This window comes from Eptatretus burgeri, chromosome 11 (genome assembly GCF_056783735.1).
Source record: "Eptatretus burgeri isolate ZD-2024b chromosome 11, Ebu_testis_v1, whole genome shotgun sequence".
Classification (NCBI taxonomy): domain Eukaryota; kingdom Metazoa; phylum Chordata; class Myxini; order Myxiniformes; family Myxinidae; genus Eptatretus; species Eptatretus burgeri.
The window spans coordinates 20,411,859-20,429,254 of NC_140971.1; the positions used below are offsets into that span (position 1 = coordinate 20,411,859).

General features: G+C 43.5%; 1 protein-coding gene across 3 annotated transcripts in view; it reads right to left on the reverse strand.

Annotated features, from left to right (window-relative positions):
* Positions 1-17,396, reverse strand: part of DFFB (DNA fragmentation factor subunit beta) — a 28,284-nt gene that overhangs the window by 980 nt on the left and 9,908 nt on the right. Inside the window, exons 2-6 of one of the 3 annotated variants that reach the window (XM_085845453.1) lie at positions 14,346-14,472; positions 12,854-13,063; positions 12,283-12,362; positions 8,780-8,932; positions 489-533 (exon numbers count right to left, since the gene is read on the reverse strand). In XM_085845453.1, coding sequence (XP_085701579.1) covers positions 489-533; positions 8,780-8,932; positions 12,283-12,362; positions 12,854-13,063; positions 14,346-14,472 — 615 coding nt within the window. Of the gene's footprint in view, positions 1-488; positions 678-8,779; positions 8,933-12,282; positions 12,363-12,853; positions 13,064-14,345; positions 14,473-17,396 lie in introns of those variants that run through there. The other 2 variants (XM_085845451.1, XM_085845452.1) reach the window with 2 other exon arrangements.

A 17,396-nucleotide genomic window follows, 5' to 3' on the forward strand; every position in this document is an offset into this window, starting at 1 on the left:
TGTGTGTATTTGGAATCTTCAATGATGAAAAATGAAAATTATCAAAAAGTTTCCCTTCAAGTGCACTTGAACATAGCGCACTGGGTATCTGGAAGGTACTGCAGAAAGTTGCAAGCTATTAATATTCTTAATGCATAAAAACTGAAATGTTTCTCTTTATTCAAGTTCTAACGTTCATGGAGGAGTTGCAAGGCAAATCTCTCACACGCACACGCACACGCACACGTACACGCACACGCACACACACCAGACTTCAGACAAACTCATCCATGACCTCAGACGAAATTACGCATGTTCCAGGTGCGCTCCGGGTGCCAGCGAGACCACCTTGTGATGTCACTTAAAAACCTTCATGCCCGTTTATCTGAAAATTATTGAACGCTTTGACCAAAGAATTGGCAGCCAATTCCCCCATGCTTGCCACCAAAATTAGACATGAAAAATTAAGTCACATCATAAACAATTAAAGGATGTGTCTGTTACATCACCTATGATCCAGGTTCCAGCTGCTGAACAGTACCCGTTTCTCCCAGCTGGCATATGGGTTGATGGAGTGGAGAAAGGGGCACATTGGAATGTTGAACTCACCCTGCATACAAGTCATTCATGGGCTATGTCTTGGACTTAGAGATTACAATATACTGTACAGGATCGACATGACAGCGAGCTTCCACCTTCTGAAAGCAAAAAAAAAAAAAAAATGAATAAAAACAACTGATTGCTGTACCCTAACCGATTCTGTAATTACAGCACAATTCCAATTCCTCAATTATTATTTGTTCAATTTATTGTCGCGTCAGACAAACCGTTAACGCAGTCCAACTGAGCCAGTGGTACGAGGACCCCACGGATGATAAAATGATTGGTCAAAGTTCATTGCGTTCAAATATTATGAGGTTTCCCAAAGTATCGCCCCAAGTGAGGCCGAAACTGGCAGTAAATCGTCTACGAAAGGAAAAAGTTGGGAAAACGCTTATTAGAATTAAAATGGTGTTCATTTACAATGAAATATGGGGATAAGGGTAGACAAAACAATCAATAAATAACAGCACAGATCTGATGGATGACAGACACAGATAGAGATGATGGAGCACACAAACTTATGTATGGAGTCGTAAAATAACAAAAGCTTCACCCAACTATGGCACCAAAAACAAATACGAGGACTTGCCCAACAATGGAGAACACAGGCGAACACTTGGGCAAGGCACAAGCTGGTTGTGGGTCCAGTCTGACCCGTGCAGGCTGGTGTTGCACAGGGCTGGTGCGACACAGGGTGAGAGGTTGGCGATAAGGTGAGGCAGCCAAACAAAGAGAAAAGAGAGGGATGTTGCCAATTCAAAGGCCTGACTCAAACTCCGACTGACGCTTTGCATGGCCACAGTCATCTCCAAATCTGGGACTGCCTTTGTGGGTGATGGGTCACGTCATTGGCTGCAGCTTCTGTGGGCGCCTACCTCCACCCCCCGACCCCCCCCAAGACCCTCTTGGTACAATTAGCGACTCAGTGGTTCGAGGGTTCGTCCGTTTCAATTTACAAATGCAGACTCAATTTCTATATCAGTCAAGTTGTATCCTTATTATCCAATGGCTTGATTTCTGATCATCAATTTGGCTTCAGACCAGGTCACTCGACCCTGGATATGCTGCTTCTACTCTCCCAACAATGGATGGAGGGACTCAATGCTACACATGAAATCAGAGCCATATCCCTTGACATATTGCATGCTTTTGACACAGTCTGGCACCCTGCCCTGCTCACCAAACTCTCTTCCTGTGGTATCCAAGGCCATCTCCACTCGTGGCTCGCAGACTTTCTCTCCTTTTGCAGCCGACGTGTGGCCCTACATGGAGTTCTCTCATCCCCTTTTCCTGTCCAGACTGGAGTTCCTCAAGGCAGTGTTCTGTGCCCTGTTCTTTTTCTGGTTTTCATCAATGATCTCTCTGACTCTCTGGAAAATCCTCTTTATCTCTTTGCTGAAGACTCCACCCTCTGCCGTACCATCTGTCATCCCTCAGATCGGCAAGCAGCAGCTTCTTCGCTCACTGCAGGTCTGGGTAAAATCACAAACTGGTCCAAGACGTGGAACATGTCCTACAATCCTGACAAATCTCACATTCTCACTATGTCTCTTCGAAAGGACCATTGAAAAAAAAAACCCCATCTACTTTCTCAACAATCTTCTGGAAGAAGTCCTTTCTTTCAAGCTTCTGGGTCTCACTATCTGCCATGATCTTTCCTGGCAAATCCACATTTCCAACCTAGCCTCCAAAGCCAGTCGCCAACTGGAATCCTCCGTTGGGCAAAGTTCTTTCTCAGCCCACCTGAACTCTTGACCACTTACAAAGCTTTCGTCCACAGCCAAATGGAGTACTGCTCTCCCCTCTGGGCTGGTGCTCCTGCATCTCACATTTCTCGGCTTCATGCTGTGGAAACCAAGGCATTTTGGATCAATGGCATCTCCCATGATGAGGCTGAGTCTTTGGGCCTCTCACTCTCTCACCACAGGCAGGTCGGTGGTCTTTCTACCTTCTACCATCGACTCTCCGGTCTCGCCCCCCCACCCCCCCCCCCACGCTCTGTATGCGATTTGTCCCCACCATATTTACACAGGGTGCTCAAGGTCCGCCAGCAACCCCTTTCTGTTAAAACTACCAAAATCACGAATCATTGCTCACCTTCACTCTTTCATTCCTCTTTTTTTCCCACCTTTGGAATAAACTCCCACACTCTTCAATCCCATTCTTCCCTCCAGGCCTTCAAAACAGCTGTTTACCACCACTTCTTATCTTCCCCCACCCAAAACCTCGATCTTTTCTACCCCCGTTAATCCACCCCAAACCCACCTCCTTCAAAGTCCCTGTAATATCCATCTTGTGTACCCCCTGTTTCCCACCTCATCCCTCTAACTTCCATAGATCTCATAATGTCTCTGTTCCCCACTGTTTTGTCCTTCCCTCTCCCACCCCTTTTGTCTCATGCCCCCCCCCTTGCAGTGTGTTGTGTGTTAGCTCTCACACGAGCCTCGACAATGTATAACAAAAGAAAAAAAAAGAGAATAAATTGTACGGCTTTTAAATACTTATGACTTCACTATATCATAGATTTTAAGCATAAAATTTTGTAACCATTTGAATGGGCGGCCATTTTTTGTCCCCATGCCATCCCTACATATTGAGTACTACTGTACGCCATGCTAATAAGCAAGAGCAGACCCGGTCTCAGGCAACGTTTCACACCCTTCCCAGCGGGTTTCCTCAGGCCAATGAACCCCGCGTCTTGGCACGTGTCCACTTTTTATTCCCAATGTGACGACTCATTTCCGGTCTCGTGCCGGAACGTGACATCAATGGAGGAGTGTCTTTATTTTGCCAAACCTGAATCAAATAAATGTCGAATTGCATCATTGATGGGCTGCTCTGCTCATTTTATTAGTTACTCGTGATCTGGTGGTGTTTGTGTGTGGGTGTGGGTGTGCTTCGTGGATGTTTCTGGGTTCCCGATGCACAAACATGGCTGTTTTCATGTCTGGGTTGGACATGATGAGGTGTGGGTTGCGTGATTGGTGGGGTTTTGGTTGGGTGATGTACATGTGTGGGTGTGATGTTGGGGACCAGCTGATGCTTCCATTAATACCCCCCATGAGCTTCCCTTTATAGCTTCCCTTCCCTGAAGCTTCTCTTTATACCTCCTTCGATCCTTTCAACATTTACACCCTTTAGACTGCTTCGACCGCTTCAACCCCTTGACCCTTTTGAACCAATGACCTTATTTAGACACTTCAGACCCTTTAGAACCCTCAGACTCCTGAAGAGCTTTATACCCTTTAGACAACTTACTGTAGATCCCTTGACCCTTCGACCTTTAACCCATTTGACCCTCTTTGGACACTTTAGATCTTTAGACCCATTAAGATCGTCATAGATCCCTATAGACCCTTTGGACCATGTAGACCCTTTTGACCTTTACACCGCTTACTCTTTAGGCCTGTAAACCCATTATGCCCCTTAAGATGCACACCACACAAAAATCTATAGTCTTATTGCCATATACAGACTATGCTTTTTGTTCAGGAAGTAACGTGCAATCTCCACCCACTCGGAGGGTGGGTACTCTACTGGGTTGAACAGAAATTGCATATCGGGTCACTAAATTGGTTCACCAATCAAAACCAAAAGCATATTGTTTTTGAGGTTAAAAGCTTAAAGGGTAAAAGGTCAAGGTCGCATAAAATCATCAATTTCCATCCGATTGACTTGAAATTTGAACAAGATTTTAATATTGGGTCATAGACCTGGTTCACCGAAAATCAGAACGATCATGTTAGCCTTTTTGACAAGTTAACAGTTTTCAAATCAACAATTTCACCTCGTTATAATCAAATGGACCTTTTGTGAATTTATTATTATCATACCTCGGTACTTTTTCAAGATATAAAATTGAAACTTACGCAGCTTATTTGTATGTATGGGGAGAATGTGTGAGGAAAATCTCGTCAAACTCAGCCAAAGGTCACGTTCAAGGCCACACAAAACATGTGAAACACCTATTGGGCCGCAATGAGAAAATGTATCAACCAAATTTGTTGGGCATACCATTCAGTCATTGAGAATACATTCGATGAAAGGATGAATTGATTCGATTTTGGTGAAGATCTGATTCTGGATCCAGATGCAAAAATTTTTTAAGTGATTCTTCGCCATTGAAAGATGGGGCCAAAAACTAAATATAGCACGATATCTCAAAAATTTGTGGACGGATTCAGAAGAAACTTGGTGGACACGTTGGGTGTGTGACAAGAACAATCTAATTAGATTTTGGTTAAGGTCTGTATGCAGATCAGACTCGGTAGTGAGCGTTTCAACCGACGACAGACGATTTTTCCGTGCTACGCGCTTCAGCACACGGCGGTCCCGTTCTGTGAGCTGTGTGGCCTACCACATTGTGGCTGGGCTGTTGTTGCTCCGAGACATTTCCACTTCACAATAGCAGCACTTACAGTTGACTGGGGCAGCTCTAGCAGGGCAGAAATTTGACTAACTGACTTGTTGGAAAGGTGGAATCCTATGACGGTGCCACGTTGAAAGTCACTGAGCTCTTCAGTATGACCCATTTTACTGTCAATGGTTGTCTATGAAGACTGCATGGCTATGTGCTTGATTTTATACACCTGTCAGCAATGGGTGTGTGGGTGTGGCTGAAATAGCCGAATCCACTAATTAGAACGGGGGTCCGCATACTTTTGGCTATGTAGTGCAAGTTAATACATGGCCCTTTTAGTAATGGTACATGTAGATAGGCACAGTGAAAAGTATATGGGCACCTCTTCAATATGGTTATATTGTATACCAGCAGGGTTACCCGGCTTTGCCTGGGCGGGGGGGGGGGGGTGATGGGGGTACTGAGAAGTGGTAGAAGCAGGAGAACTGGCAGGGCTGAGAATGTGGCAGGTGGATCAGAGACAGGAGAACCAACGGGGTGGAACTGTGTAGGGGTTATTCGGCATCTTTAAAGGCTGAGGTTGTAGATGACAATACACTTAGGACAACCCCAGGGTCTGACTTGGTCTGTGTGACTAATTTGGTGGTTGTCGGACCAGCAGTCTTTTAAAAAAACGCGAACAAACAGACAGACAGACATCCAATGAATCTTATTTATTACAATAGAATGCCATCCCGTGGTAGGACGTATCAAGCTGTTTTATATACCTTAACATGGCGTGCGTTTAAAACGTGGGAATTCCAACATTTTTGTGGTATGGTGAAGTCTTAAAGGGTCTACAGGATCCACAGTCTTAGGGGTCTTGGAGTCTTTTGGGTCATCTGGAACGTTTGGGTCTTCTGTGTTCTTGGGGACTTTTTGGGGATTTTGGGTCCTCGGGAACTTTTTGGGCGTTTTTGGTCCTTGAGAACTTTTGGACCTTTTGGGTCTTCAGGGTCTTTAGGGGTCTTCAAAGTTCGAAGGGGTCTCAGCAGTCTAAATGGTCAAAAGATAAATTCCAATAGTGCCTAATTAATGAATAGACGTAGGTAATTAATGGACAAAAAGTATGATTGACACACACACACGCACACACACAACCTCATCTATTTATGGTAGATACATCTTCAAGGGACGGGCGTGGCGATTGTGAATCGGAACGTACTGTACACCACTTACCGTAACAGATAGCTTTGGCCTACCGCAGCACGAAAACGGTGAACGTATTATTTATTTAGTTAGGTTCCAATTATGCGTGGAGTCAAGCCAGGTGTACAGTGAACCAATGGGTGGAAGACACAGCTTGACGAATTAGGTGTGCTGGCCTTTGGCCGTGTTACATGTCACGTGATATCTGTTAACCAGTGAGATTGCATGTAAATGAAAAAGCCAGAAAAGTGATCTTTAAAGGCTCAGGTGGTGGATGAAAATACCCTTAGGACAATCGGCGGATCGGACTTGGGTTGTGTGCCAAATTTGGTGGTTGTCGGTCCAGCGGTCCTTGTAAAAAAATATGAACAGACAGACATCCGATGAACCTTATTTATTAGATCCTCCAATAAGATAAAAGATCATGAAATTATGTATCTTGAGTGTCATTAAGTTGTCTTTGGTGCATGTAATTCAAAATCTCTGGAAGGCGAAGAGCCGACATACCTGTAAATGTGAGGAGTCATTATTACTTTTATCAGGAAAAAAAATGACACTTCACATGCCGGTTTGTAAGCGAGTGTCCATGAAATAATAAAGTACTGCATTGAATCTAATTTACTCTAGAATAAGCCGATGTGAGATTATTAACGTGCATCATGAATGTTGAACTCTCCTCTTTTCCCCAACACAAATTTCCAAAGCAGACATAAGAGTTAACAGATGGGACAACGCTATGCGGATCCACTCATCCAGAGTACGAGATGATGACAAACTCTTGACCACAACTCCAACATTTCTCTGATGCTAGCTTGGAAAAACTCCTTCAGGTTCTCCTGGTAAATATGGAAGGTTTTCAACATGATCCAATTTAAAAACTATTCTCAAGTCTTTGCAACGACTTTGGTTCGTCGCAAAAGTAAGTCACGAGTGAGGTAATCGACACGGCAGCCATATTTAGCGATGTTTCAACATGCAGAGCGCGTTCCATCAAAGCGAACGTAAAGCGCCACGAAAAGCGTGCTCGATCGACTGAAGCGAGTTAATTGACATGGCAGCCATATTTAGTGCTCTTCAACACACAAAGCAAGTTTGAGTGAAGAGAATGTGCTTCCTGGTTCTTTTGCTTAAAACCAATTGAGTTTTGTCATGCCAACATGGCGTCACACTTCGGCGCTCTATACCCCACAACCTGTTGAACACCATTTATGCATGTACAGAGTGGGAAACTCTGCCGTAAAACTCACTCTTTCCCATAAAAATCGCTGTCTGCTGTGAAGTGTTTATTGTGGATGACAAGGCTTGTCGAGGCTCACTTCATCGACAGCGCTCTGTTTCATCGTTGGGAGGATGGCTCTCTGAAATGTGGACACAGTTCCCGAGCTACACCATCGCCCTGCACTCCATGCATCGCCAAAGTAAACTCCTCGCCTGCATTTTTAAAGCGCGTGTGCTGGTATACAATTGCACCGAGTTTGAAATGTCCCCGGTGTCTACCATGTCTCCAGTGTCCCCCCCCCCCCCACGCGCCTCAAGTGACAGCCAATGACGGCCGTTCGGTAGATGGCAGTGCGTAACCTAGACAGAAATGGCGACAATTGACAAATACCCGAGTATTCATGGGCCGACAACTGACGGAAACAATTGACGGAAATACCCACAACTGACGGAAACATCCGAAGAGATAATAATAATAATTTGCCGGTTTCCGCATGAACTACACATTAGAATCGCACAATACTGCCTTTTTTCAATGGAAATTTGTGAAACTAATGTGTTATATATGTTTTCAATGGAAATTTGTGAAACTAATGTGTTATATATGTGAAAACCATTGAATTTATTGCTTGACGGAAAAAAAAAAAAAAACGCTCCCCTCTCATGTACGAACGAACGAAAGACGTCATTTCCGCCCACCATGGCATTTCGCACCGAACGCTGAAAGCTAAGTTCTTATGCCATCATCCTCTTTAATATTAGCCATAAACAAGTGTTTCGTCATGCATTAGTAGTTGAAATTTACTTACAATAATAACAAGATTTTTACATTTCAAATATTAAGTATGCTTTTTAAATTTTTTTTCAACTGAAAAAGCATAAATTGCATATTTTAACATTAGTGTACTCATTTGTTTCACCACACACGCTGTATTGAAGGATTTCACTTGTTTGTCTTGTTTGTACAAGCACAATGTGTGGCGCCTCATGTGGGGTAGGTTTTATGTATTTCTCATCCTTGTCCATAAGTTTGCGTGCCCCCATTTCCCTTTTTGTGTCTGTCCATTCGCATGGTTTGTTTCGAACTGCTCATCCTGTCCACCTTGTCCCCCCAATATTCTTCATAAATAAACCTTTAAAAAGGTAAAAACGTGTTCGATCCATCTGCCTCCACTGTGTGTTGCCGACAATTTTGGCGAATTTGAGCGACTTTGTGGAACAGTGAAGTAGTAAGTTAAAGTGAACACGGCCAGTAGTTAGAAACCGTTCGGCTATTCGCGGGACAAACGATCGCAGCACAGATGGCTCGTGTTAACGGAGGTCGTCTGACGTGACATTATGTAAAAGCATAACAGTTGGTCCTTCATCAATACAAGTAAATTTTGCTCTGCAAGCGAGATCAACTTTGATAGAAGTAAAGAATGCTCTTACCTGGCATGTGAACCATCCTTCAGGTGTACAGAAGCGGTCATTGCGCGAGGCAGAACGATCAAACCATGTTCCCCTCTGTGTTTTCAGTTTTCCTTTCAGGCAAAGCATCACTTCCGTACATTGTGGTTCAATGTCTTTCCATGCCTTATGTGCCTGAAATAAATAAATTCACGCATACAGTCCTGTATATTGAAAGACGTATTACAAGATTGAGGGCCTCCATCCATGTTTTTCAAAAGAATCAATCACCGACAGATTCAACTGCTCGAAATAACAAAATAAGCATTCCTGAAGTAAATGCTGCCATAACTTCAGAAAAATGTACAGTTGGGACATTTAAGAGTTCAACCTGGGACTGGGGTGAAAAAGCTTGATTCTTGCTTCAGGTTCCTGTCCATCCAGACACCATTTTCTTCACTCTGATCGACTGCCTTATAAAGCTCGAAGTCTTGTTCCAGAATTGTCTTGTTTCACAGTTTTTCTTCATTTGTCGATGTGAGGTATTTAGGCATCGCTTTGTGCTCCTTCATGTTCGTGAGTCATAATTCCGACCATATGTGCCCTTATGGGCCTCAATAGCGTTTGTTGCTGTGTGTTTCATCCCTTACTCTTTTCCCGTTCGTTCGTTCCACTGCTTTCTATCAATGCATTACTTTTTCCCCTCTATCTCCCCGCTATTCCACGAGCCTCAATTTCTTAAAATAAAATAAAAAACTGTCAAGGACACTAAATGTTTAACAAATTGGTAAACACTGAAAAGGCAAAAAGCATGTTATAAAACCCATGCCAACAATTATTATCTTCTGACACATGAATACCTCAACAACATACCCACGACATGCCGACAATCCAGAAACCTGTTTTGGCACCAGCATATTGGCTTAAAATCTGTTAAAGGAGCCCTGGCAACCAATACTGAGCAAAGTAGAACGAAGGTAATATTGTTGAGGATTCGACGGTGGAGGGATTCGCACCCTACTCCGGACACCAAATGTTGAAGATTTGGCTTCACTTAACAGCACCGCCGTCTCAGGGGTTATAACGCCGGCTAGTTCGGCACAGGTCTCGGGTCACGTGCCTCGGATCACGATACCAAAGTACACCTGGGCCTTACCAGTTGGGGATATAGACCCCGGCTACAGACTGGGTTTGTCAGAGACCGAGCGAAGTCTGCCAGTCCGTAGCCCGTTTGGTTTTATATATAAATCGAGCAGATTTTTCCTCAGCGTGGAACGAATAAATTCAAGGCGGCAACTTTCATATGAAACAGCCAGATTTATTGGGGACACATCGGGGGAAACACGACACAAGCAAAGCATTCACGAACGTTATCATTCATCTATAACCCGCTCTTAACTAGGGAGCTACGAATATGGGTTTTGAAGGGGGCCCTAGCAAAATAAACCTTAGGCCTGGCCACATGCAGACAAGACACGGAGTACTTGGTGGTGCCTCATGGACGAGAGGAAAAGTGTCGAAGGCACGAATGCGGCTCATGAGAAGTCGATGTCAACGGATTCGAGCGCCCAAGCTTGAGCATGCAGTGTGGCAAGATGGCGGCGACGGCCTCCTTTTTGTCGGCACCGCTCATGCACCAGCCTCGGCGTGTCCAGCCCCCGTAAGGATGACGGCACAGGAGAGAAAGATCTATGGTGTGTTCCAGCTGGTTTCTCACAAGGTCCAGTATGCGAATCCAGGCCTGGCCTGTACACCAGACTAGGCCAATCCGGGTGTTGGGCTCTGCAGGCGGATCGATGGGATGAAAGACGTGTCGAGCCGTGCAGGGAGTCAGGACAGTCAGAGGCTCCGTGACTGGACTCAGGATGAACCTGTGGATGACCTCAGGCTGGATCCATAACCGAGGAAGAACAGCCGACCAAACCACTCCCCATGAAGCAGATCGCAGACTCACACAGACGTCCCTTCCTTTGCTTTTCGGGGCCGGCCTTCCCGGTCCACCTCCAGGGAACCGTGATTGGTCCATCGTTCGAGTTTGCAACAGCTCTCCGCCAATGTGTTGCTGACACGTCTTGTTGACTGACTGTCAGGGCGCTGGGTAGGGGCTAGTTAGGATGGGGGGGGAAGGAAGAAGAAGGCGCCTCTCGGTACACCACCACTGTATGAACAATGGACAGCCTGCTACACCTCCCGACACACATGTAACGTCTGATTACCAAACAACCTGGCTAAACATGCATTTAAGGGGGATCTGGGCTAATCCTATATTTAATAACACACTAAGGGCCCATTTCCGCAACAATATCACCTGTCCATGTTCGTTATCGTGGGTCAAATCGAAAAAGAAAACTTATGGCTTTTCCCTCTCACCAAAACAATGGACTACATTCAACTATGTACGAACATCCCACAGTTGTTGTGGACAATTCCTCCATCAACGGGGGTTCAGTGATGAAGCAAGTTGCAACTGCGGATGTTTACGCTAAGCCATGGAGCACCTGGTAAACGACAGTACCACATGATAATTTCAAAGACAAATTAAATAAATTCACTTCACATCACTCAAAGCCATGAACTGGATCAATAACGGAGGTAATTAAAATATGAACATTTAAAACATTGCTATACTCATCCCAATCACACAAAGGATAACTGTGAAATGGCCTGTTCGGTCTTCTTATGTCAGCAAATCGCTTCAAATGTTCAATAAACTGGCTCATTGTCACCCTATAGTTTCTGATCTAAATATAACAGAATATTTTACATTCTATCTATTTGGTTTAACCATCAGTCATGACCTTTCCTGGGCTCCCCATATTTCCAATATCACTTCATTACACTCCACCTTGCCCGACTTCATTACACTTGCTCCTTTCCTGAAGATTTGTCATGAGCTTTGATGTGTTAGGGAGTACACGTCCCCCATTTGTACCAGGGCTACCTCTCATCGTCTTTCTCAACTTGGGTCCGTAAAGACGAAGGTCCTTTGGATAATTGGACTTTCTCATCAATATGCCGAACCTCAGGGTATCCTTCACCATCACAGACTCGTGGCAGCCTCAGTCTTCTTTGCAGTAATCTAATTTCTGGTTTCACCTCTTCCATTCTCTCATTCTCCTGACCACCTGACCCTTTCATTTTGCTAATTCTCATCTACTTTCTCTTTCCAAATCCCTCTCATTTCATCTCCATTCTTCGGTTACCTTCTTCTCGCATATTTTGAACAACTTACTCCCAATTGACTGTGTTCCACTTCTACATAACAACACACGTCTTCAATCCCAGCAATCATGCTTACAACCTGTTTTACACTAAATGTATTTTGGATGTTTTAAATTCACTCCTTTCATATAAAATGGGAGTTGAGACGCTAATTCTCAGCAAGACAGAAAGGTGTAAAAATAGTAACACCCCCGAGAGTCAATTCATGAAAAATTAATATAATGCATCACAGTAATATGAATGAAGAAAATATTCGAGATTTAATACTTTGTGAATAATTAGCAGATTCCCTATTGGATTGAACACAACATTACGGTACTTACTTCTCGTACATATCCTCTTAGGCGCCGAAGACAGTTATTTCGCATCACATCACACTTATTGGTAAACCTGGGTGAAAGCCCTGGGCAGCAAAAGGAAAGATAGCAGTACAAGTCAAAGCTGAGCATCACACAAATTTTTTTTAAATTTCATTTAATACTTCCACTTATTGTGGTGGCATGATTTCATGCTTTCAACTGGCTATGAACAACAGTGCATCGCCACTGCTACCGAGTTTGGGGGCACCGCTGATGCAATGCCCCAATTACCAGTTCACTGGTGCTCATTTCACTGACCTCAGAAGGATGACAGGCTGAATCAACCCCACCTGGTGTGAATTCAGCAGCTGACGGGGCTCGAACTCAGGACCCAAAGATCCCAAGCCCACAACCCAAAACCACGAAGCCAACACCAGGCTATTATCACACAGATAGAAAGGTATAAAGCAAGTTGTTTTCTGTCATTTCAGTCACACACAACAAATTAAAGTGTTGTTCAAATTACAACTCAGCAAATGAAGAGACATAAAGAGCTCAAAACGGTTAGAAAGTAAAAATTTAAAGACATATGTACCTTTAAACCAGGCTGGGTTTTCTGTTCGACTTTCAAGGTGGGCCTGGCTAATCAACTGCTTTCTAAATTCCTGCAGCACAACTCTTTTGCCATAGTTTCCATTCCCTGCAGCCAACAACTCATCAATCAAGGCTTCCAACTCCTGTCTCTCATCGATGCTTTTCGACTCCAGCAACTCCAGAGCCGCAAAGAAGTTTGGAACTCCATCAGCTGTCCGACAAAACTGCATGTTAAGCAAAAATGTCATGAATTTGTCAATTATTGACCAGCAAATTATGACTGTGACTTAAAGCAGTCAGGCCAATGCGTTAATCACTCGGGTCAAGGGTTCATAATATAACTTGTACATTGGTAGAGGGTTTTAAATTTTCAGAGAGCTGAACAAAACTTAGCAGGAAGTCATTCATACCAGAAGGGGATGGTCAATGGTCATAGGGTTCAGCAAGGAACAGAATTGCATCAGTGGACACAGGTATGCTAGATTTGAATGGGATACATTGAGAGGTTTGATTAATGCCCTCTTCAACACTAATCTTGGGCATTGACCATACCACAACAGTTCACCCGAAATGATGAGGCTGATGAAGCCAGTGTGTGAAAACAGAGAGCCGTGCCAAGATGAAGCAAATGCTGACCCATGATATAAAGGCTCTGACTTTATCAATGGAGGGGAAAGTGGATTGGGAGGGGGGTGTGGGACAAAGCTCACCGTAACTGTTTATATAACCAACTCAGCATACCCAATGTATCACTACCTAAAGACACTTTTGCAATAATGAAAATGTTCATCGCTTTACACTTTGGAGCATCTTTCAATGAGTGTCAGGGAATCCCTTCAACATAGGGATATTACACATGAAGAGCATGTATGATATAAGTAAATGAAGGTTAAAGACTCAAAGAAAGATGCCCAGACTATGTGTGCGATCACAGGTCATAACCAATTAAAGGCATGTGCCAGTCAGTCCTTCTAAGCAAGATTACTTGTTTTTAAGCAAGACAGGTCCAAGGAATCGCATCAGTTAAAAAGGGTTTGTACTGAACATAATTCCATTATCTTGCAGATTTTTGCCCTTTCCCCCTTCTCTCTAATTAAGTCCTGAAAGTAAAGGTACAGGTTAGTTGGAATGTCTGTGTTGATACCTGATTTATATGCCATGATCCTGGGCAAGTTTCCTGTTGTTAATGTTGTTGTTATTTTTCTTACTCTCGGGAAATAGAATAAAGGACTGCAAGACCTGCTACAGAGATGGCATCTGGTTCCTCCTTATGATGACCGCAATCTCGACTATGGGTTGTGAAGGATACCCTGAGATGGAATTTTAGCTGTTCTGCAATCCTTCACTTTATGTAAATAAAAAAAATTGAAAAATAAACCAAAAGGTAACTTCTGATATCTGATCAAAAGGCAATAGCTTTTATAAAACTGGACCATTAAAAAAATTAAAGCACAATCAAGTGTTGATAAACAAATTCTGAAATTAGAACTTACACCTCCATGTCTCCTGAGGCTTCAGAATGACCAGCCGAGTATGAACTGGCATGGAAAGCAAGAAATCATCATCTTCAATATCTGTACCGTCCTCCAAACACACTCGCAAGCCCGTCGTTTTTCCCAACTGTTCAGATAACAATGGGCAATCAGAAGTTAGCCACAGTACAACAAAAAAAAAAATAAGTGTGTGTGTGTGTGTGTGTGTGTATATTGCTGTGGGAATGATCTTCAGGGATTAATTAAACTGTTTCGTAGAACAATAGTTATTTCATAGCTTTTTTAAGTCTCTTGGCGACGCAGCTGACACAGAGGTGGTTGGCCATTTCAGCTGCACTGAAAGCGAGACGTCAAAGCCGAGAGAGTGGAGGAGGTGGTGGTGGGAAGCATTTCGGATCAAGTGACCATAACATTCAGTGTGTAAAGATTCTCTTAAGGGTTTGAGTTCAGGATAGTAGAGTAAGGCTATTAGATTTCAGGAAGGCAAACCTTGAGAGTATGAGGAGAGAGTTGGGTGATGTAGATTGGGAGAAACTAACAACAGGACAATCAGCATCAGAGAAATGGGAAACCTTCAAGGATCAAATGTGTGGAGTTGCAGAGTCAGTACATTCCAATGAGGTGTAAAACTAGAAGCAGAAAGAGACCAGGGTGGTTGAGCAGTGAGATAAGGAGCACTATTAAGGAGAAGCAGAAGGCATTTATTCGGTTTAAAATAACAGGACTTGAGTTATATTTATATCACCATCGGGAGTAAACAGAGGCAAGAAAATAACTCGGCAAGCCAAAAGAGAGGATGATAAGGACAGGCTAAGAATATTAAATATAATCGCAAGGCTTTCTTCAAGTACATCAGGGGAAAAGAACAGGTTCGGACCAGTGTGGGACCATTGAGGAATATCACCGGGCGAGTGGTTGGTGATAAAAGTGAGATGGCAGGCTTATTAAACAGGTATTTTGCTTCAACTTTTACACAAGAACAGTCAGGAGAATTTCCAATAGCTGAGAGTGTCTATCAAGGAGGTTAGGAAGGGCTTCCACAGAAGATCCAGGTTGGAGTGGAGGAAGAAAAGGAACAGCTCAGTAATGTAAGAGTAGATAGAGCTCCGGGTCCAGATAGTGTGCACCTGAGAGTATTGATGGAGGTGGTTGAACAGGTCAGCGAGATGTTAACGGATATTTTCAACAGCTCACTGGAGTCAGGACAGGTACCGGAGGATTGGAGAGTAGCAAATGTAACACCAATTATTTAAGAAAGGATCCAGAGAAGAATTGGGAAACTATAGACCTGCTAGTTTGACTTCAGTTGTGGGGAAGGTGTTGGAAACATTAATTCAGGACCAGATGATGAAACATTTAAATAAATACAAACTAATTAAAGGCAGTCAGCATGGGTTTCCAAAGGTAGTTCCTCTTTAACAAATCATTCAGAGTTTTATGAGGCAGTGTCTGATTGGGTGGATGATAGAAAGGCAGTGGACATAGTATATCTAGACTTCAAGAAGGCATTTGATGAGGTACCACATCGGAGGTTGTTAGCCAAAGTGAGGGCTTATGGAGTGGCTGGTCAGGGAGATAATTGGATTACAAACTGGCTTAGTGGTAGGAAGCACATAGTGGCTGTGAGTGGGAGGATGTCTTGCTGGGAGGATGTAAGTAGTGGAGTACCTCAGGGATCAGTACTTGTACCATTACTATTCATTATTTACATCAATTATTTGGATAATGGGGTAAAGAGTAGGCTTTCCAAATTTGCAGATGACACGAAGCTTGGAGGTAATGTGGATAGCAGAGGGGGTGGTCATTAGATACAGGAAAGTATTGATACTTGCATAGATTGGGCAAAAGATTGGCAGATGGAATTTAACCTGAGCAAGTATAAGGTGATGGGGATGGAAAGAACAATGAAAATAGAGATTACAGGATGCAAGGGGTAATTATGGAGCATGTCACACAGAAGGATCTGCGGGTGGTAACAGATACGGGGGAGGTAAGCAGGCAGCACAATGCCAGGTAGCTATAGGTAAAGCAAATCGGGTTTTAGGCTGTATTCAGTGGGGGACCATTTTAAAATCAAAATAGGTGGTGTTATCATTGTACAGGAATTTAGTGAGGGCCACATCAAGAATATTGTGTACAGCTTTGGTCACCCCACCCCAACTCAGGAAGGACACAGCTGCCATAGAGAGGGTTCAGCGTAGGGCTACTAGATTGATTCCGGGCCTAGCTAGACTCAGCTATGACGGGCGGCTGAAGGAGACGGGGCTTTATACACTAGAAAGGAGGTGGTTACAAGGAGATATGATAGAGATGTTTAAGATAATGAAAGGTATAAACATAAGTGCAGATGAATTATTCAGGAGACTAGACAGTGATAGGACCAGAGGCCATAGCCTGAGAGAAAAGAAGAGGACAGTTAAGACGGTATAAGGCAGACGGTATTACTCAGAGAATAGTTAATGCATGGAAAGGCCGTGGCAGCAGAAACAGTAGATAAGTTTAAATTGGAATTAGATGGGTACCAGGAAGTGTTGGAGATAGAGGGGTATGGGGATGTTGATGGGACTTTTAGGTAGTTTGAGCATTGATGGGTCATTGCGTGCATGTGTATGGAGTGGTGTTGGTGGGGGGCTCGCCAAGGGGTGTTGTGTGGTTGATGTTGGGTGTTTTTAACCAAGCCCATACCCCCTACCTGAAAAGAAAAATGTAAAAAAACCACTTCATTAAAAAATATATATTTTGCATCTTCTTCTTTTGATATTGTGTTTAAAAATTAATGTGGCACAGGCATGATGAGAGAGGGAGAGATAGAGATAGAGAGACAGAGACAAGAGAGACAAGAGAGACAAAAGAGAGACAAAAGAGAGACAAAAGAGAGACAAAAGAGAGACAAAAGAGAGACAAAAGAGAGACAAAAGAGAGACAAAAGAGAGACAAAAGAGAGACAAAAAGAGACAGAAAAGAGACAGAAAGACAGAAAGAGACAGAAAGAGACAGAAAGAGACAGAAAGAGACAGAAAGAGACAGAAAGAGACAGAGACAGAGACAGAG